This window comes from Crinia signifera, chromosome 2 (genome assembly GCF_055691185.1).
Source record: "Crinia signifera chromosome 2, ASM5569118v1, whole genome shotgun sequence".
Classification (NCBI taxonomy): Eukaryota; Metazoa; Chordata; class Amphibia; order Anura; family Myobatrachidae; genus Crinia; species Crinia signifera.
Window position 1 is genome coordinate 46,569,441 of NC_139218.1, and position 22,195 is coordinate 46,591,635.

Below are 22,195 nucleotides of genomic sequence, written 5' to 3' on the forward strand. Positions count from 1 at the left end.
AGTTTGATTTATCATGAAAATATTTAATTTGAACATTGCAGCTGTCGTACATTCTGAATTAAAATAAATACAAAAGTATAAAATCTATTTGGTATCTTCACATTTTGAGATCTAATACGGACCAAAGTAGCAGATGAAATATTATATCAAGTAACAACCCCTTCTCTGTAATTAATCAGCTCATATATGGGTACAATGCAGCTGAATACGTTATTGCATAGAAGGAAAGCACAGGACTCAGAACAACAAAATCACATTCTCTATTTGTGTTTATAGTGTACAGGATCGCAGACAGAGGGCTGCCTGCATGTATTCTGCCGCTATACATTATCTACCCAGACTGTCCTTTCCTGTCAATCACTTGGTGAATGAATCCTCACAGAGTGGCTAAAGTAATGGACGCGATGTGTGCACAGCGTGACCACGATACATGCCCAGTTAGATCATAATCAATGGACTACAAAGATTAGGTCGACCACTAAAGGGCGACATGGGTTAGGTCGATAGGGTTGACACAAGCATGAGGTCAACAGTCAAAAGGTCGACATGGGGTTTTCCACTTATTTTTCAGCCAACATGTGCCGACAGGCGGTATTTCATGTCCTACCATCCACTTGGGCGCGGCAGTAGAATAAAATAGTAGTGAGGCACCGTGCTGGAAACATGGCGAGCGCAGCAAGCTTTGAGAGGGGACGCGGTGCACTTTTTTAGTGTCCATGTCGACATTGAGGTAAAAAAAAAGTGAAAACCCCCATGTACACCTAACCCATGTTGACCTTCATGCATGTCGACCTAATGATCCATCCCCAAGAAAGTACTGGCACTGCCTACAACTATGAATCAGGTCGTAAACGCAGCTGTGAGGAGGGGTCAGGTCTATGAAGCTTAGGGAGACTTAGAGGCATCCCGACAGAGGAGAAGTCGGTGGTCACAATGCCGACGCCAGAATCCAGCCAGTCATAATCGCATACATAAGTATGCCGGGGAGGTTTAGGGTTCGGCTGCGGCAAGTGAAGGTTAATCTGTGTACACACTAGACAATGTTGTAAGATCTGGCGGATTGGAGTCACATATGGGACAAATTATCTAGTGTGTACCCGATATATATTGCCAACAATGGGCGCTCCTGTGCGCCATCGTCAGCATCATCCTCCACTGGCTCTGCATGCAGGACCGATGGAAGACATCCCTAGTGAGGGCCATGCTCCATCAGCTGGCAATGCGGTGCTGGGTACACATCATATATGGTGTACCCAGTTTCAGGGTTAGGATTTGGGATAGTTTAGTGCATGGGTCTTCAAACTGTGGCCCTCCAGATGTTGTGAAACTACATGTTCCAACATGCATTGCCACATTTTTTCCTATAAGAGCATGCCAAAACTGTCAGGGCATGCTGGGACATGTAGTTCCACAACATCTGGAGGGCCACAGTTTGAAGACCCATGGTTTAGTGTCTGGCTTCTGTCAGTTGGGATGCCCTGGTGCTGTATTCTGACCGCAGGTCTCGGATGTAGCTGGTGTTTTATTGTAGATAATATGGGACAGTTTAAATTTTGATGAACAGCGCATCGGAGTACAGATTGTGTTATAATGGGACCAGTCTGGATAGATTAGGGGTGATTAACCCCGGCATTCAGATTCATTTAAAAAAAACTGGATGCCTGATTCCTTGTATTATACTCTACATAGGAGTTGTTATTGTATAGGGAAAAGTCCAGTATGTATTTTAATACTTTATTATTACCATTTAGTTGTGTCTTAGCAGTATTTTCTACATTTCCATACCCGGTCATAGACCCTGCATCCCAAACAGGCCATCTGTCACACAGGAGCAAAGAATGCTCAATAGAAGCACTGAGTTTATCCTCTTGTCCATCAGCGCAATAATTAATTTAGTCTATAATTAAATGTATGTATATATAAAATATACGCCAGTGACACGGCCAGCAGATGACCCAATGACAAGTGATCAGGATTGCAGAGGAGGCACACAAGGGTGGGTCAGGCAGGATTCCTAGGCCTGGGGCATCCAGCAGCATAAACATATAAGGCACATGGAACAGGACAGGAGATGTGAGGTCACCCTGTATTAGGACATCAGGTATGAAGCCTGAGGTAATCAGTGTACCCAGTCCTGGGGCTCCCGTAGAACATGGAGAATCTCTGCCTCCCGAGACTCTGGAGGGGGGATATGCATGTACTCCCATCTGAGGAAACAGTCACAAGACTCACGTTATTAAATGTGCAGGAAGCAGCCTGCAGATACAGTAAATGGTTATCTATAACAAAAACCTATTCCTGTGCCATACTAGGCATGCTCTCCTCATAGCGCATAGTTTAGACATGTGCAATGTGGGCACGTGAGTAGTATTGACCAGTGAAATTGCATGTCAGTATGGTGCTGCTAGAACCCATTTACCTTTTAATGATGGTGATGACATGTATTTTAATGATGGTCCTAGAGAACCCATTGACATGCCTTAAGGATGGTGCTAGAGAACCCATTGACACGCCTTTTAAGGATGGTGCTACCACCCATTGGCATGCCTTTTATTGATGGAGCTAAAACTCATTGACACGCCTTTTAAGGATAGTGCTAGAACCCATTGACACGCCTTTTAATGGTGGTGCTACTACCCATTGACATGCATTTTATTTATGGTGCTAGAACCCATTGACACGCCTTTTAAGGATGTGCTACTACCCATTGGCAAGCCTTTTATTGATGGTGCTAAACCCCATTGACATGCCTTTTAATGGTGGTGAACCTAAATCTTCTGTGCAGCCACATACCTGGCAGTCAGCGGCAGGGACATAAGAATACTCTCTATCCTGGAGCCAGAAGTTGCAAGGCCAAATTTGGTTCCTCTGTCATAAACAAGGTTGAACTCCACGTACCTAAAATTGAAATGTACAGGTAAGATACAATATGACTATCTTCACCAGTTACTGCCACAGCACAAACCACTATCAGAAGCAGTGCCGTGGAAACATTGTTGATAAAAAATTTGAGGCAAATGCAAAAGATTCTTCGGAACTTGTGTATTATCATGGCGCCCGATTTTACCACGTACGCAAATGTAGTAAAATCGCATCGCATGCCGTACGATTTTTGACGCTTATAATGGCATTTAATGTAGTATACCATTAAATGACATATGTCATTTTTTAAGGCCCCCCCAGTATCGACGTGATCCCGAAGCGTGGTGAGCCCCGCTAGGGGCGGCGGAACGCGTCCGTCCGACCTTTCATACCCCCACTATCCACGTTGGCGGAGAGTTGATTTTATATAGTCTGGCGAGCGCAGCGAGCCTGAAGCGTGGCGAGCAGATGCGTATTATGTTACATGTATTACGCGTGCGCTCGCCACACTATATAAAAAGTCAACTCCACGCCGACGTGGATAGTGGGGGTATGAAAAGGTCGGTCGGATGCGTACCACCGCCCCTCGCCACGCTTTGGGATGACGTGGATAGTGGGGGACCAAAATAAATGATATGATATGTCATTTCATGCTATAGGCCATTAACTGGCATTATTATAGGTTCCATCAGAACCTATATCTCATGCATCGCATGCCATACAATAATGGCATGCGATGCGATTTTTTATCGCATCCTATCTTTTTAATGGATTCACTGACACAGAGCAGTGAATAAATTATATAGGAAAATCGCATCGCATGCCATACAATATGGCAAACACACAAATAAAAATATTATAAATGCATTATTATGGGAGCAGATTCATAGTGTATAAATACATGAGGACAAGCTTTGCATTTGTTCCATTGGCTTACTCAAAAAAGAACTACTTAAATATGCATATAAGACAAAGGGCCAGATGTACCAAGCTTGAAAAGTGATGAAACAGAGAGTGCTAAACCACCAGCCAATCAGCTACTAACTGCTATGTTACAGACTGTGCTTGAAAAATGACAGGAGCTAATTGGTTGTTGATTTATCACTCTCCACTTTATCACTTTTCAAGTCTTAGTGCATCTCACCTATAATGAGTCACACCTATAAGAGTTGTACTTTTACAGATAATATGAAGTTTTAGGAGTAGTCAGGGGTTTCCTAGAATCTCCTTTTTACAGACATAACAGAACATTATCAGAAATAGTCCACTGGAAGAGTACATGAGCGCCACCCAGTGTTCACATGGTGTAAACTATTCTGTAACATAAGGAATATTCATAACAGAGAAGAAACAAAACAGTCAGAACGGTTTCACGGAATAAAGACATTGGGGATTATTCTGGTTCACTCCTTCTGGCAAATTCCTTCTTAGATGGACAAAACCATGTGCACTGCAGGTGGGGCAGATGAAACATGTGCAGAGAGAATTAGATTTTGTTGAGTTATTTTGTTTCTGTGCCGGGTGAATACTGACTGCTTTATTTTTACACTGCAATATAGATCTCACTTTGACGTAAAACCCCACCCAAAATCTAACTGTCTCTGCACAAGTAATATCTACCCCACCTGCAGTGCACATGGTTTTGTCCATTTGAGAAGGAATTTGCCCAGATGAGTGAACCAGAATAATCCCCCTTTTTCTGCAGAGAATTTGACACCTTTCTTCAGTGGAATTTGGCTTTAAGTGTTATGCACCAAGTTCCTCTTTGCTGTCCCAACTGTAATTCTGAAATATGGTTTGACATTCAAAGAAATGGCAAGGCACATGCGGAATTCATCTTTCTTCGGAATGTTGCTCCTCTGCAAAAACCACCTGTTCCACTGTGAAGTTTGATATGCAAGAAATACTGCAGCAAATTAATCTCTGCTAAACACAACGGCTGCATTTTGATTCATATCACATGATTTAAAATCAAAATTTATTTACTATGATTTTTTGTCTGTGGCCGGACTGAGAAATGATTTATACAGCTCCAAATTATTTTCGAAACTCCTATCCAGGTTTGATAATTAAGCTGCTTATAGTGTTTTGAAGTTACGTTCAGCATCATAATGTACAGTTCCTTACCGTCCTCTTCTGAGCTGCTGCCACAGTTTTTCCTCTGGGGTAAAGGGATCATTCTTGTGCTTATTCACTATAGGGATATAACATGGCACTACGGCCTTGGCACAGCTCTGCACAAACTGGAACAACTCGTCTTTCGATGGGGAGTCCAGGTCATCAAAGAATATGCCCCCAACTCCTCTCCGTTCTCCACGGTGCTTAATGAAAAAGTAGTCATCACACCTACAAAGATATTACCAATACATAAAACAGAGTGGGGGAGAAAGCAGTTATATTATAGAAGACTATCATCCCTACCAATTGCAGAATCTTCAGATGCACTAACCCACTACAAGAACATTCTTATTTGGGATTATCCGAACCCTGTGCATATGTTTTAACCCCCCTCCCAGAAAAAAAAACACACACACACACACACACACACACACTACAAGAAGATACAAACACAAAAACTGAAGAAACACACAAAACAAACAAAAAAATAGAACTCATCTCCATGCTTCTTTAGGGCTTAATCAAACTTTCCATACTTAATACATTGTGGGGTATATTGGAAAAACCACAAGGAAACACTGTTCTGAATGGCAAGAGACAGAAAAATGGTCTGCAGAAGTGGCGCATAGGACTCACAGTTGATGTATAAGAAATCTGGACCCGAATATATCTACCAGATAAAAAACTTACGTGTTATTTTAATGTCAATAAAGTGCAAAAACAAAGGTACAGCAGGTACAATGACATGCTTATATATAAGGACGGGGGTATTTCAACGCTTATCTCCCCATATGTGGGGGGTGTGGTGGGCTAGGTGCTCAAAGATGGTGGGTCCCGGGAAGCAGTATAGTGCACCACCGCACAGGCTTGGATAAATGTGATAGTATGGTGTCCTCCCGTCAGCATGATGCCAACACTATACTGCTACCCGGGACCCACCATCTTTGAGCACCTAGCCCACCGCACCCCCCACATATGGGGAGATAAGCATTGAAATACCCCCGTCATTATATATATGCATGTCGTTGTACCTGCTGTACCTTTGTTTTTGCACTTGCACTTTATCATACCTCCCGACAGTCCCGATTTCAGCGGGACAGTCCCGATTATCAGGGCCTGTACCGCTGTCCCTCCCGCGGCTGGCAGTGTCCCGCGGTGAGGGGGGGCTGTTGGGAGTCCCCCCTGTAGGCTGATAAGCAGCGGGGAATAAACGCTGTGCGCATGCGCACAGCGTCTATTCCCGTAGCCAGGGGGCTGGGGGCATGGCTAGAGGCTCACAGAGCCACTGGGTCATGCCCCCATAGCGGCAAAATGGGGGCGTGGCCTCGCGGGAGAGCCGCGAGTATAGGCCACGCCCCAAAAATTTTGAAGCGCCTGCGGCGCGCAGCAGCTCCGTCCCGCATCCGACTCCTCCAAAGTTGGGAGGTATGCTTTATGTGTGTTATTTGAATGTCAATAAAGTTTTTTATCTGGTAAATATATTCCCTAAAACGGGTCCAGATTTCTTATACATATCCACTGTGAGTCCTATGTGCCACTTCTGCAGACCATTTTTCTGTCTCTTGAAATCCAAAAAGAGTGGGTGTTTTTGGTCAGCAGAGGGCTGCATTGGCATTGTGATGTCACAATTAATAGTGCACACTCATACCACCTAACCCCATTGCAAGACTTATCTGATTGGCCCAAATACACAGCAGGTTTGGTTATTCTCGCGACTCGTGTACGGAATGTTTTTTTTTTTTGTATGAACAATAGACACCGGTAAAAACTACCCATATAAAGGCAATCATGTTGAATGATTAAGTAATAGTCACCAGTACTAAGGGGTATATATTTACTAAAATGTGAGTTCTTAGATGCAAGAGCTGTTGCCTATAGCAACCATATTCAACTAATCATTTATCCAACACCTGGTAGAACATAATACAGTAGCTAGAATTGAATTGGTTGCTATGGGCAACATCTCATTTCTGAAAACTCACACTTCAGTAAATTTACCCAACCACACAACCCCCTACACTAACATATACTGTACAATGATCTGTGGAATGCTTCCACACATTGGGACAGATGTATCATGCTTTAAAAAGTGATAAAATGGAGAGTGATAAACCGCCAACCAATCAGCTCCTAGCTTTCATTTTTCAAACCCAGCGTTTAACATGACGTGATTGACTGGTTGTTTATCACTCTCCATTTTCTCATTTTTTGAAGCTTGATACATCTGGCTCATTGCTTGGTTTTGTTAATTTTTACCCTGCAGCACCGAGCAATAGTGAAAATAGACAAATATAAAACTGGGACATGCAAGGTAAATAATAAATGCAGCAGTAAAGAAGAAAAAAACAAATGCTAGAGATGGCTGTGCTCATGACATATTACAATCAAATTAGTAGTGGGCAGGAGCATAGCTCAGGCTGGAGATTGTGCAATTGTAATGTTGCATTACTGGGAGTAATAAGTATAGGTTTAAGTAGATAAACTACAGTTAATATAATCATTCACTGGCACTTTGCTCTTGAGATTCTCTCTAATTAGGGGCTGATTTAATATGTGCAGAGAGAGAATTAAGGCCCCCATACACTATGCGATTTTGGGACGATTTCATCCGATTTCGGCACTTTGTGCCCATAATCGGATGAAATCGGCCCAAAATCGTAGGTATGTGACATTTGATCCTATCCGATGCGCGGTCCCGTGCGCATCGGACCGGATCAGGGAGGTCGGACGGTCTGTACATACGATCACGTCCGACCTCCCTGTATGCATATGCCTGCCACCTGACAGGCATATGCATACAGACACCGGGGGAGTAGTGGGGGCGGCCAGCAGCAGCGGTGGTGGGGGCGGCCAGCGGCAGCAGTGGTGGGGGCGGGCAGCGGCGGTGGGGACGGGCGGCGTGTGCGGTGAGCGCAGTGTACTCACACATAGCAGCAGCGGCGGGGACGGGACGCGCAGTGGCGGCTATTATATTTTTAAAATACTTGTCAAATGACCGGCCGCTCTCTGATTGAGCTCTCAGCCAATCAGAGAGAGGCCGGTCATTTGACAAGTATTTTAAAAATATAATAGCCGCCACTGCGCGTCCCGTACCCGCCGCTGCTGCTATGTGTAAGTACACTGCGCTCACCGCAAACGCCGCCCGTCCCCGCTGCCCGCCCCCACCACCGCTGCCCGCCCCCACTACTGCTCACCGCCCTGCAGCTCCCCGGGTTTTTTTTTACATGGGATAAATCGCATGCGATTTATCCCATGTAAAAATGGCACATCAAGTGCCAAATTGTATGTGAGCCTCCCGGGGAGCTGCCGGGCGGCTCGCAGGTAAATTGGGTCCGACTTGTCCCTAGGACAAGTCGGCCTAATGTATGGGGGCCTTTAGATTTGGGTGGGAGATGTACTTCAAACTGATATCAATATGGCAGTGTAAAAATAAAACAGACAGTATTTACCCTGCACAGAAACAATAGAACATAACACCCATATCCAGCTCTCTCTGCTCATGTTACATCTACCCTACCTGCAGTGCACACGTTTTTGCCCATTAGAGAGTGAATTTGCCTTTATGAGTGAACCAGAATAACCACCAAAATGTAGTCTCCCAGTTAACAAGGAGCTATTGATATCACTGAAGCATGCAGCGAGGACTTCCCTCCTTTGGAACGTGCCTGATAGTAATGTCATGTATTACTCAATAAACCCTACTTCCCACATTGAGATGTGGCTAGATAGGTTCCTGGTGTGTGTGTGTGTGTGTGTGTGTGTGGCTAAATTCCGTTAAAAAGTCACACAGTAAGCAGGAAAGGCTGAGTGTTCTATAGAGGACGACTCCCAGATACCACGTGTTGCACACTATACCACCCCACCTGCTTTATCTTGTGAGACCAGTGTGTCTGTTATACAGAGTTGCTTTATCTCCCACAGCTGACTAAGCGCAATTACAATGTGGCCATCACTGTAACAAGGAGATAAACTTACTAGACCTTTCACATTTAATTAGTGTAAATGTTCTGCCATAATACTATTCACCCTTAGTTTTAAGATATAAATGCAAATACATTATGAATCAGGTCTACAGCCATCACACAGACAGAATGACAATATGTGCATTATTATTGTACACAAATAACTGCTCATTGTTCTAGCTGATGAGTTAGTAGATCATTTCTTACATTGTCCTCTTATGTCAAATGTAACCATGTAATGATTTCCTTGTTGTGAGGCAGACTCAATGATTGTGTGACACCTACCACTTCTTGAACTGGGGATAGAAGCCAGTACTGTGTTTATCACAGGCTTCCTTCAGGGTCTGGTGGAAATGCACAACATCTTCTTGGTTCAGGTATGTTGGGGTGAGGTCTGTCCCGCCACCGAACCACCACTGCTTGCTGCCTTGGGCAAGAGAGAAACTGACATTATATACAGTTAATTGCGAGACATTAAACTCCCTACTCATTTTATTCTTCTCCTATTGAAACACACTACCATAACCAGCACCAATGATCATCCCCTGACAGGAGGCCAGTGATAATCCAACTGGGAAGTTAAGGATTTGTCTGGTCAGAATCGGGAAATAAGGATTTTTAAAACATGTTTAAAATTTCTAATTCTCGGACCTGGGCATTGGGGGTCAGGTCATTGCCCAAATAGATCTGTGATGTATGGGGGCCTTTACAGCATGCAAAGAAGGGCCTGCAACTAGAACAGTTAGTGTTTTCATTCATAAATAGTATTACTCTTATACTGATGAGCGAAAGACTTAACATATGCGTTAATTTGGGGCAGTACGGATGGTGTAGTGGTTAGCATTACTGCCTCACAGCACTGAGCTCATAGGTTTGATTCCCACCATAGCCCTAACTGTGCAGAGTTTGTATATTCTCCCCATACTTGCGTGGGTTTCCTCCGGGTACTCTGGTTTCCTCCCACAATCCAAAATATACTGGTAGGTTAATTGGCTCCCAACAAAATTAACCCTAGAATGTCTGTGTGCATGTACATGTGGTAGGGAATATAGATTGTAAGCTCCACTGGGGCAGGGACAGATGTGAATGTTCAAATATTCTCTGTAAAGCGCTGCGGAATCTGTGTGCGCTATATAAGAAACTGTTATTAAAATAATAAATATAAACCTCAATTTTTATATATCTCATGCTGCTGCGGGCTATCCCGGAAAAATTGCAGGCATACCACTATGCAGTAGGTGCGTGCCAGTGGTGCCAACAGCGGAGCACCACTGGCGCACTACCTCTAGGGCCCTCCTCCGCTCCGGCAATTGTATGACGGAGCTCCCCTGCCGCCATTCATCATTTACAGCAGTGATGGCTCGGGGATGTTCGGGGCGGCTCAGGGGGAACCGGGAGCAGGAGTTCAGGCCCCGAGTCTTCCCGAGCCACTGCGAACATCCCCCAGCCTGCCGCCTGTGGCCAATGCTGACTTTGACTGGCGGCTGGGGCAGCGGAGGTGAGGGAGGGGGCCCTTCCTACATTCGGTGGTGGGCTTTGCTGGGGCAGGACAAACCTGCCCTGGTAGATTTGTCCTGGACTCCTGCCCCAGCAAAACCCACCACTCAAGGGGTTAATTGCCCAATTGCTAAGGTATAATCTTTCATAGACAATGAAATACTGTATAGCGCTTCCTGCCCTTACCATCCGCTTCCTCAATTTCAAAGTATCTGTAGTTGAAGTGGATTGTGGGAACATGCGGATTCTTCGGATGGATTACGGAACTGACTCCCATGGCACAAAATGGCAGTTTTCCTTAAAAGGTAAAATAATGTCATTTAATTATAGAACAACAAAATAACGCACTAAAAAGTATCCCAAAAACATCTGTGGAATTCATTGTCGGTCACATTTAGGGAAATTTATCCTGTGTAAAGGGAAGAAGCAAGTCTCACCCAAACCAATTAAATATTTGCTCTCAGTTACTAAATGGCATTAGCAATAAATTAATGAATTTTCTACATTGTTGTTTTTTTTGTACATACCCCACTCACTACCCCCTTGGCATCACAGAACCATCAAGATGTATACTGCTGAATTATAATCACTCCCTACAGACAGTGATGTCATTTATTTTCAGTTTATTATATAGCGCAGCATATTCCGTTACGCTTTACAATGTCATTGTTACACATACTGAGCAATCACTATTTTCAAATGTGGATGATCGTATAACTGATAAATCAGTATAAATGACTAATGTTGAGTGTCCCACACATAGGGGGTTATTTTGGTTCACTCTTTCTGACAAATTCCTCCTTAGATGGACAAAACTATGTGCACTGCAGGGGGGCAGATGTAAAATGTGCAGAGAACATTCGATTTGGGTGAGTTATTTTGTTTCTGTGCAGGGAAAATTCTGACTGTTTTATTTTTACACTGCAAAATAAAACTCGTTTTGAAGTAAAACCCCACCCAAATCTAATTCAATCTGCACAAGTAACATCTGCCCCACCTGCAGTGCACATGGTTTTATTTAGAAGGAACTGGTCAGAAAGAGTGAACCAAAATAACCCCCACAGTGATCCTTTTACATCCTAGTAACTATGATTGCAAAGAGAAAACATGTAAAGGCCCCCATACACTAGGGCGACTTGTCCTTAGGACAAGTCTCCCCCGACTTCCACCTGAGCATCCCCGGCTGCTCCCCTGGGGAGCTTGATTTGATGTGCCATTTTTTACATGTGATAAATCGTCTTGATTTATCACATGTAAAAAACCCGGGGAGCGGGGGGGTTGGGGCTGCAGAGCAGGGCTGCTGGTGGGAGCAGGGGGGGCTGGGGACGCTGCGGGGGACACAGGCGGCATAGAGCCGGGCAGAGGGAGCCGGGAGCTGTCAGCGCTAGAAAAAAAAGCCTATACAATGAACGGGCAGCCTGTGATTGGCTGAGCGCTCTCTCAGCCAATTGCTGACTGGCTGAGAGAGCGCTCAGCCAATCACAGGCCGCCCATTCATTGTATGGGCTTTTTTTTAATTCAGTACTGACAGCTCCCGGATCCCCCTGCCCGGCTCTATGCCGCCTGTGTCCCCCGCAGCGTCCCCAGCCCTCCCTGCTCCCTCCACCGCTGCGCCGCCCCACTAGGTCCCAAGTCGGGTGGTCGGACGTGCAGCAGGTCCGACCACCCGACGCAGATCCGATGCGCACGGGACCGCGCATCGGATCTGAGGAGACATCAAAACTAGCCGATTTTGGTCCGATTTCGGCCAGATCCGACTGATCTGCCCGAAATCTGACCAAAATCGGCTAGTGTATGGGGGCCTTTAGGGGGAGCCTGAGATGTGTGGAACTGTCTATAAGCAAAAACCAGTAGTAGTAAAAGTTCAAAGACAGTTCCACATATCATAAAGGAATCTTATCTCGTTTTGGCCTTGAACCACTGATAGAACTGGAGCTGTAAATGGCCTTTTAGATTACATACCAGGAGATGCATGGAGCCATAACCCTTCTAGTTCCAGTTTTCTGATGCTAAAAAATTAGGACACAAATCCAATAATACACAAACAGTGGCGAGCGTCACTATGTAGTAATCACCTATAAAAGGTGCATACACAATGGGAGATTTTTTTTAAATGATATTGCTCATTTTGGCCGAGCTGAGCAATATACTTATAGTTTAAACCAGGGGTCTTCAACCTTTAAGACAGCGTGGGCCACCTAAAAAAAAATCCAGTGAAGCCCGAGGGCCACTAAAATCGCCTATGGAATTTCGGACAGCCCCATAGAATCACAGCTCCCCTATAATGTCAGCACAGTCCTTCATAGATAGTTGGCACAGCCGCCCATACTCAGCACATAACCCCGCACACACACACACACACACCCTAATAGTTATCAGCAGCCAATTTGGGTTCCAGTGCAAACAGTAAAATATGTGCCCCCCCCCCCATATATAATTTGATATTGAATAAATTGCACGCGGGTGTGACCTAATTATAAGGGGCGTGGTCTAATTATAACGAGTGTGAACTAGCAGGAAAACAATTACCTGACACCTCTTTTGCAACCTGCATGACCAGACATTGGTTACCGCAGGAATGGTCGTTGTCCTCACACGCTTAAGTTGACTGAAGGCTGCACGATGACATATAAACATGAAGGCCAACACAGTGAAATAGTATGCCTCACAGATCAAACCCAAACAATGAAAGGCTACTTAAATCAATATACACTGTTACACTGTTTATCCGTAATGCCCATTACACATTGTGCATCACACCATAGTGTCCATTAGACATTATGCCACACACCGTAATAACTGTTGTACATTATGTCATACACCATAATGCCCATTACACATTATGCCGCACCGTGATGCCCATTACACATTAATCCACACAAAATTATGCCCATTGCACATTATGCCCCACACTGATGCCCATTATGCCACAGACCATAATGCCAGCAGAACTCCTGCTTATACATATGATGCCCCAGCAGTGCCCCTCACACACAATGCCCCAGCAGTGCCCCTCACACACAATGCCCCAGCAGTGCCCCTCACACACAGTGCCCCTCACACACAGTGCCCCCAGTAATGCCCCACACACAATGCCCCCAGTAATGCCTGCAGCTTGGCCAGGTCCATACCTCCCAACTTCTGTCCGTATGAAATAGGGACACTCACGCGGCGAAGCCACGCGAGCGTCCGAAAAGGGGGCGGGGCGTATGCAAATGAGGGCGCGGCTTATGCTAATTAGCCGCGACCTCATTTTCATACGAGAATAGACGCTGTGCGCATGCGCACAGCGTCTATTCTACTAGATTGGGGGTCTCCCAACTGCCACCCCCCCGCAGCGGGACAATGCCTGCCGCGGGTGGGACAGCGGGACAGGACCCGAAAATCGGGACTGTCCCTCTAAAATCGTGACAGTTGGGAGGTATGCAGGTCCCCTGCTCCCGCCAGATGTACCTCCTCATCCTGCAGCTTTGACGGGTCACCTGCTTCCACCATCCATGCCTCCTCCTGCAGTTTCGCCGGGTCCCCTCCGCCAGCTGTGCCTGCTCCTCCTGCAGTTCCAGTGCCGGGTCCCCTGCTCCCGCCAGCTGCGTCTCCTCCTCCCGCAGCTTCGCCGGGTCCCAACTCCCCAGCTCGTGACCAGACGTGCCTCCTCCTCCCTCAGCCGCGCTGGATCCACTCCTCTGCCCTGCCTGCAGCCAATGGAAATCGGGTAGGTGGCACCCAAGGGGACTCCATTACACTGCCTCCCTCGGCAGCATTTTCTTTTACTTAAAAAAAACAAATCCTGTGCATGGCGGGCCGGCGGGCAGGGGGCCACTGAGATCAGCTCCGCGGCCATGGGTTGAAGACCCCTGGTTTAAACTATTGTTACAAACTATGCTAGAAAAGATGAGCAATGAACACTCCCGTGGGTCTTTAACAACCCCCACTTCTGTGCATGCAGCTCAATTTTCAACTGTATGTTCAGCAGAGGGACCCGTCGAAGCTACTGAACAATATTGTTAACGATATTTTTCAGTGTTTTCTGTATCGTCCTCCCACAGCACCACTGATACCGTTATGGATAACTGCTGTGACGCAAATTGCCCAGTATGTGCACACCTATAGACGGCATTAGGGGTAGTCGCTATTGGGGACCCAGCAAAGCCTTCCCCCCAGGCTTTGTGGTTTGAAGCATGATGGGGTATATTTTACTTAAGTGCAGAATTTAAGAAGCAGAGATGTTGCCTATATTAAGATATAAGCCCTTATTCAGATCTGATCGCAGTACAAATTTGTTCTCAAAATGGGCAAAACTATGTGCACTGCAGGTGGGGCAGATGTAACATGTATAGAGAGAGTTAGATTTGTATGCGTTATTTTGTTTATGTGCAGGGTAAATACTGGCTGAATTATTTTTACACTGCAACTTAGATTTCAGTTTCAACACACCTCACCATAATTTAACTCTCTATGCACCTGTTGCATCTGCCCCACCTGCAGTGCACATGGTTTTGCCCATTTTGAGAACAAATTTGTACTGCGATCAGATCTGAATAAGGGCCATTATCTTCCAGAAGGTACTAGATAACTAAGTAGAATCTAATTGGTTGCTATAGTATAAATGAGGATGACCACTGTGTAATTAAAAGTAACTTGCAGCTGGCTGCATTAGACTTCCAGAACCACAACAGGTGATAATGTGGAGAAGATAGACATCGCTGGACAGGTAATTTATGGTCAACACGGCTGTTTAACAGCAAGGTTGAGACATGCTGGGATACTACGCAAATTATAACACCATCAACTTGTATAACAATTAAATAGAACTAAGGGTCAGTCCTGGTTTAATAATGTAATAATGACGGGAACGCACCGTCCTTGGTTTTCAGGGACTTTCCTCGGCTCTTCATCTGCTGGATAGATTCCTGGGACAGGTGACCATGGACCACGGAGACGTTGACGCCGGCCTTCTCGAAGACCTCACCATCCTGCAGGACGCAGCTCACCCCACCGCCACCTGCAACAGAGCAGCCATTATATCATATACACACTATGCAGTAACCCATGGCAACAGTGTCACCAACATTAATCCCATTCAGATCCCTAGGGGTATTTACAGTCAATTACAGCTGTTTGGACTGCATGTCATAGTGGAAAATACATCATAGGAGTCCATGCTGGGATCTGTAGTACTACCACTCACCCTCCTCCCTCTGCCAGGTGTCCACAATGAAGTTCGCCCCTCCGTCTGCCTCCCGCAGCGCCCGGCACACCTCCGCCTGGGTCTCCATGATTAGCAGCTCCATGCGGGTCCTCATGTCCTGCCCTGCCGCCCGCAGCTCTCCCATGTCCGTCACCGGGGGAGCCATGAAGCACGCACACCGCCGGGCCAGGTCATCCCCTCGCTCTGCAGCCGCCATCTCTGCCCGCTGCAGGTGGCTGTACCCCGCCGCCACTCCGGCTAGCACAGCGGCCCCGGCGGCCACCAGCAGGGAGGGTCTTCCCGGGGAACGGGCGGCGGAGCCATGCACAGCCCGGACACTGCAGCACCGGAGCGGGGAGAGCGGCACCTTCCTTCGCACCACCGTCCAACTAGCCCGCACCGCCAACTGCACACTCATACTGACAGTAGCTACACCCGGATCACCCTATACACTGGCAGACACTACTCGTCGCTGGTACGCTACCGGCACTGACACCTGGCAGCGAGCGAGGTAGCTACTAACTACTAAGCTGTACGTGACAGCTAGCACGGCTTCCGTACGGGGCGGAGTCTGCAGTGGAGGATGTCGGGAAGTGTAGTCCTCCTACAGCAGCCGTAAAGGCATACTGAAGAAGGGACTGGAGCGCTCACCGCTGGCAACAGCCAATCACATTGCAGCGCTCTGACCTGCGACCAATAGGATAGGAAGATTTTCTGTTCCTAGCGGAAGCGGCGCGACATTTAAACCTACGGTGACTTGGCGAGAGGGTAAGAAACAAACGGGTCCAGGGTCCCGAACTAACAGCTAACTAACATAGCAGGCAGCATCCGCCGCAACCGGGAGCAGCGGTTGTCTCTGATCGCACGTTAATAGCCCTGGTGCCCGCTGCGTGCGTGATGTAGCTTGCAGCACGCCGGAGCTGAGCCGTGTCACGACCAGTGGGGCCATAGTATGAGACTGTTCCGGTGTATAGGACTGTGTTCCGGTGTATGAGCGCCGGAGTGTGATGCATTCCCAGGCTGCTGCCCGCTAGTCCATTTATTTATTTATTTTTAATAAAAAATAACTAGGTACTTGTTTCCTAACACGGCCACAATCGCGGGCATCGTGTACATTTAAAGGGGCATACACACGTAGAGATCTGTGCTAAGCAATTTTGCTAAGCTATTTCGCTGGTGTCAAGATCTCCCATGGGGAGCACATACACATGCAGAGATTTGTGCTAAGTGATTTTGCTAAGCAATTTTGCTTAAGCAAAAAAAGTCAGGGTAATGGTTCAGAATGAGAGATTGTGATCAGTATCTCTCATTCTGTACACACAGAGAGAGATTTGCAGTCATTTGCTAAGCAATTTGACTAGATTTTGACTGCATGCACTGACTTAGTTAGCAAGAGATATTTAATCTCTCGGAGCACACACACAGAGAGATCTGTGCTTACTTTCTAAGCAATCTAGTCAGATTGCTTAGAAAATAGCAAAAATGTGCTCCGTGTGTACACCCCTTAAGTTAAGGTACACGATGCCCGCGATGGACCCTATTTCCTTTGAAATCAGGTCCATTTTGCCGGCAAAGGAAAAATCGCGGGCATCGCGTCGGTCGCGACCATTAACATTGGCCCCGACGCGACCGACGCGATGCCCGCGATTTTGCCATAGGCTTCAATGTTAAAATATTTTTTAACATTGAAATCGGGAGCATCGCGTCGGTCTTGTGCCATTATAATGGCATAAGGTGAGATGGACTTGATTAAGTCCATCTCACATAGTAAAAAATGGGCCACTGGGGCAGATGTATTAAGCCTGGAGATGAGATAATCTGGAGATAAAGTGAAAGGAGATAGAGCACCAGCCAATCAACTGTGTTTGAAATATAACAGTTGGGTGCTTGATCTCCTTTTACTTTATCTCCAGTTTATCTCTTCTCCAGGCTTAATACATCTGCCCCAGTATGACCCTTTTCAAATTATATATGTCCCCGTCGTCACCCCACAATTGACGTGAACCCGAAGCGTGGCGAGTGGCGGCAATGCGCGTCCTCCGACCTTTTCATTCCCCTACTATCCACGTCGGCGTGGAGTTGAGAATATAAAGTGTGGCGAGCCACCGAGCCCGAAGCAGTTTATCTCTTCTCCAGGCTTAATACATCTGCCCCAGTATGACCCATTTCAAATTATATATGTCCCCGTCGTCACCCCACAATTGACGTGAACCCGAAGCGTGGCGAGTGGCGGCAATGCGCGTCCTCCGACCTTTTCATTCCCCTACTATCCACGTCGGTATGGAGTTGAGAATATAAAGTGTGGCGAGCCACCGAGCCCGAAGCGTGGCGAGCGGACGCGTATACCTGTGAAGTTATACTTGTACGCTTGCCACGCTTCGGGCTTGGTGGCGCGCTGCGCTCGCCACACTTTATATTCTCAACTCCACGCCGACGTGGATAGTAGGGGAATGAAAAGGTCGGAGGATGCGCACCGCCGCCGCTTGCCACGCTTCGGGTTCACGTCAATCGTGGAGTGGGGTTTACGGTGTAAAATTGGGGGTCTAGGGAATATTTTACATAGAATCCAATGTAAAATCGGGTCCAAGGGACCCTATTCACATTTGATTCAATTAAAAAAATCGGGTCAGTCGCATCACATGCGACCAAATCGCATGCGATGCGACCGACGCGATTTTTCCGACACGACCACCCCGATGGAAATCGGTGTGGCCGTGCTAGGAAACAAGTACCATAACTTATTTTGCTAAGTTTGCTAGCTTTTATTTATTTTTTAACCAATGTGCAGCTGGAGGCCTGAGGCCTAGCAGTGTGTGTGCCAGTGGGCAGAGGGATCAGGACTGGCCAGCGAAGCAATTGGAGTCCCCTTACAGCCGCCAGCCCCCAGCAAACGTTTATTGGTAAGTTGTGCCAAAGTTATAGGACATTGTCTATAAGCAGAGATAAAGTCTGCTCTTGCCACATATTGATTGATATAACTTTTTTTTTTTTTTTTTAAATTGCATAATTGATTTCACAAGCACTTCACCAGCCTGTTCTGTTAGCATAAAAAATGATATCCCGATTGCCCAAAATATTTGTGTGACCATTAGATTTGTCAAAACCTTCAAGCCAAAAAATGAAACCACTACATTAAAGCTATGCTTGGCAAATAAACCATTTTGTAGTACACCAGTATTGGTGCAGACTGCCGCAATCATGACCTGCAGAAGAATGTCTCAGTAAAAATATTGCACTGCACATATCCAAAACATAACTGAGGTGCTGTAGAATGTCTGGAAGTTCATTGTTAGAAGTGGAAAGACTGGAAGTACTATTACGGCGCATGTGCGGCATCTTCTTCATATTGTGTGTGAGATGGACATCTCCTCTTTAGCTCATGAGCTACAGCAGTGGTTCCCAACCTGGGGTACTATTACCCCTGGGGGTACTGTGCAGACCAGTTGGGGGTACTTGAAAATAATATTGGTAATGGCGGACAATGAAAAGGTCTTTTGATGGCTGAAGAAGACCCGTTGCCATGGAGACAAACCATGTTGTGTCATATGCCTGACCAGCAATCCACTGGGAGCTTCCCATGCTGCCCTCAGACATCAGCAGTCATCTGCCCAGCACTGACAAAGGTGGAGGAAGCAGCGGCATTAATCCTACCGGTGTTAGTGGGAATCCTGGAGATAATACACCACCAGTGTCTAGACACAGAAGGGCATTCCTTGCTGTATACTACTCCACCGCTCCTCCTTAATATAAGGACATGCATAAGGATCCGCATACCGCTAAGTACTGTCCATATTTCAAAATGAAAGGAGGGGGTACTGATCAATGAAAAGCCTAATCAAGGGGTACGGGAGAGAAAAAAGGTTGGGAAACACTGAGCTACAGTATAGTTCCCAGTGTCTGAGTGACAGTCACTGTCTTGTGATCTGTCTAAACCCTGCTCCACTACAAACTTCACCTCCTTCTCTTCTATCAGTGTGTGTGTTACAGGGCAATCATGTTAAAATCGTTGTCTGGAAAATCGCTGAGTGCATATGCACTGAGCGCTTTTTACCCGGCCCAGCAATTTTCACGGGGGTGAACCACTTTCCAAAATAAGAGACCACAGAAAGTGTTTCCCTCAGACGGTACAACAGGCTGACGGGCAGCGCCTGGCGATGAGGTAGGAGTGCCCATCAGCACTCTTTGTCTGACCATCCACACCTGCCGATTTTGATCTCAAAGGTCCAAAAGTGAGCTACTTTGAGTTCAAAATTGTCCAGTGTGTATGGGCCTTAATGGTGAGTACGGCTGTACTGTCACTTGCTCAATAAACCACGCAGCCTGGTTAAGCTTAAGTGGACTTGTCCTTTGGGCCAATTATCGTCTGCTAGTATGTACTAAAACTGTTAAACCACCAAACTGTACACACAGTTCCAACACACGTCATGGGGCTGCCCAGCCTGAGAAGAGTCCTTCATTCAGTTCCAGTGGTAGACAAGTCGTTTAAAAAAAAATCATGTGTCTATCTTTTTGACTGTTGACATATGACCACACACCAATGAATCCTACCTGCCTGAATCTGTACCTGTGAGTTGAGAAAATAGTCGGTTTCCGCATTTGTTGCCCACAACTGTTCATTTCGGAATACTATGAAGAGCTGCATAGCAGACCAGAATAATGATGTGTGTTCAGAGATTTATTTTGTTCTTTATCTGTTTTGTTATTTATATAATGCATTTATTTTCTGCTTCTATGTGATCAGTTGCAGACTTTCTCTGTGTCACGTTCCTTTTCTTGCCATGCAGGCGATGTCTGTTCAGGATAAAGAGAGGCGCTCCCCTGGCTGGAGCTTCTCCAGAACCGCACTACCCGATGAGGATGCAGAGAACCTGCTAAAGGAATTTGCGGAGCTAAAACGGAGACAGAGGAAAAATAATCCAGAAGTGCAGCGGATGAAGAGCCAATACAGACTACAGGCTTCTGTTTATCCATCTCCCGCTAATATTCTCCACACTGGACGGCAGCTGCCTCGCTCCCCAGGCCCCGGCGTTTTGCCCCTGTTGCCCTCTCAGAAATTTGAACCGTGTGCAGACGGAACTGATTCCTTAGAGGAAATGTTATTTTCCACAAAAGGTGTAGACAACATTGTGCCATCTGGAAGGCAGCTAGAACGCACCCCTGTGTCCACAAAACCTGAACCAAGTTATATACTGAAAGACATTCAGTCCAATATAGAGGAGGGTGGACCTGTCAAAAGCACTCTGGGAGCAGGGCCGACGTGCGATGCATCTAAATGTGACCAAACAAGCAGAGGTGTAGTACCTGGAGATTCTGCCACAATGCAATGCCTAGAGAACGTGGATCCTGAAGCCGAGGTGAGCAGACACAAAGGGCCAGATGCACCAAGCTTGGAGAGTGATAAACAACCAACCAATCAGCTCCTGCCTAACATTTTTCAAACAGAGTCTGTGACATGGCAGGTAGGAGCTGATTGGCTGGCTGTTTACCACTCTCCATTTTATCACTTTTGAAGCTTAGTGCATCTGGCCCAAAGTGATTTTCTTCTTATCAAAGATGCTGTTCTAGGTTTGATTGTATTCTGCCATTTATATCTAGATGCTCAGAGTATTTCTTATATTTAGGGACCATCCCCTAAAACACAATATTATGGGTGAAATTTACTAAAGCTTCTAACAAAAAAAAGAGGTAATGTTGCCCGTAGCATCCAATCCGATTCTGTCTATCATTTTCTATGATGCAACAGAGAAATAATCTTATTGATTGCTATAGGCAATGTCCCCTCTTTTTATTTTTAGAAGGGTTAGTAAATTTACCCCTGTGTGTCATACCTCCACTGGTGGGGAATGCCGCAGCGAGATGACACGCGTAACAGAGGCAGCCCTGTTCATAATCCGTATTGCTTGCCAGTAATGGAGCCATAAACCACTTTGCCCCATGCATAGAACAGTAACGATAAAGCTAAAGTAGTTTGCATAGAGCTATGTTGAAAAGGAAAATATAGGGCCTTATTCTGGTTCACTCTCAGCGGCAAATTCCTTCTCATATGGACATAACCTGTGCACTGTAGTTGGGGCAGTGCACAGGTTTTGTCCCTGCAGTGCACATGGTTTTGTCTATTTGAGAAGGAATTTGCCTCTGAGAGTGAACCAGAATAAGGCCCATAATCTTCAGCTTTTAGCTGCTGCAGCCAAATCGGCTGACACGAAACAGAATATGGCTGTCGGCAATAATGCAGCAAAAGAGGGTTTTGTGTAGAAAATGTACAACACCCAACCCTGTATTTTTTTTTTCTTAGTAAAAGTTAAATAATAAAAAAAAAAAAACCTGTTGTAATTGTCATTTGTGTCTGAAACCCTCCATTCAGTACTTTGCAAGGAACCAAAATGAATGTAATCTGGAAGATGGGGCTTGTGTTAGCTAATCCTTTATATTTTTCAGGATCCCGCACCCGAGGAGGTGAATACGTGCAGCAGAAATGTTCCTCACAGCCGCAGAATTAGTGAACTACCTGTTCAGGGTAAGTTTGCTTAGTTTTTTTTTTTACTTCTTACCTCATATTTTCCTTCAC

At 46.1% G+C, this 22,195-nt stretch overlaps 2 protein-coding genes across 5 annotated transcripts in view; one reads left to right on the forward strand and one right to left on the reverse strand.

Annotated features, from left to right (window-relative positions):
- On the reverse strand, positions 1 to 16,203 carry CPOX (coproporphyrinogen oxidase). Its single transcript, XM_083171964.1, has 7 exons — positions 15,628 to 16,203; positions 15,298 to 15,441; positions 10,626 to 10,736; positions 9,228 to 9,369; positions 4,990 to 5,208; positions 2,794 to 2,898; positions 1 to 2,207 (listed from the first exon to the last, which is right to left on the reverse strand). Exons 1-7 carry the CDS (start codon positions 16,043 to 16,045, stop codon positions 2,120 to 2,122), a joined length of 1,227 nt encoding a protein of 408 aa, XP_083028090.1. The 5' UTR covers positions 16,046 to 16,203; the 3' UTR covers positions 1 to 2,119.
- The window catches only part of LOC146059603 (uncharacterized), a 24,431-nt gene continuing 18,397 nt past the window's right edge, over positions 16,162 to 22,195 (forward strand). The window contains exons 1-4 of one of the 4 annotated variants that reach the window (XM_083171962.1): positions 16,166 to 16,395; positions 18,416 to 18,527; positions 20,412 to 20,981; positions 22,066 to 22,144. In XM_083171962.1, the coding sequence (XP_083028088.1) occupies positions 20,415 to 20,981; positions 22,066 to 22,144 (646 nt within the window). In that variant the 5' untranslated portion in view covers positions 16,166 to 16,395; positions 18,416 to 18,527; positions 20,412 to 20,414. Of the gene's footprint in view, positions 16,396 to 18,313; positions 18,528 to 20,411; positions 20,982 to 22,065; positions 22,145 to 22,195 lie in introns of those variants that run through there. The other 3 variants (XM_083171963.1, XR_014470287.1, XM_083171961.1) reach the window with 3 other exon arrangements.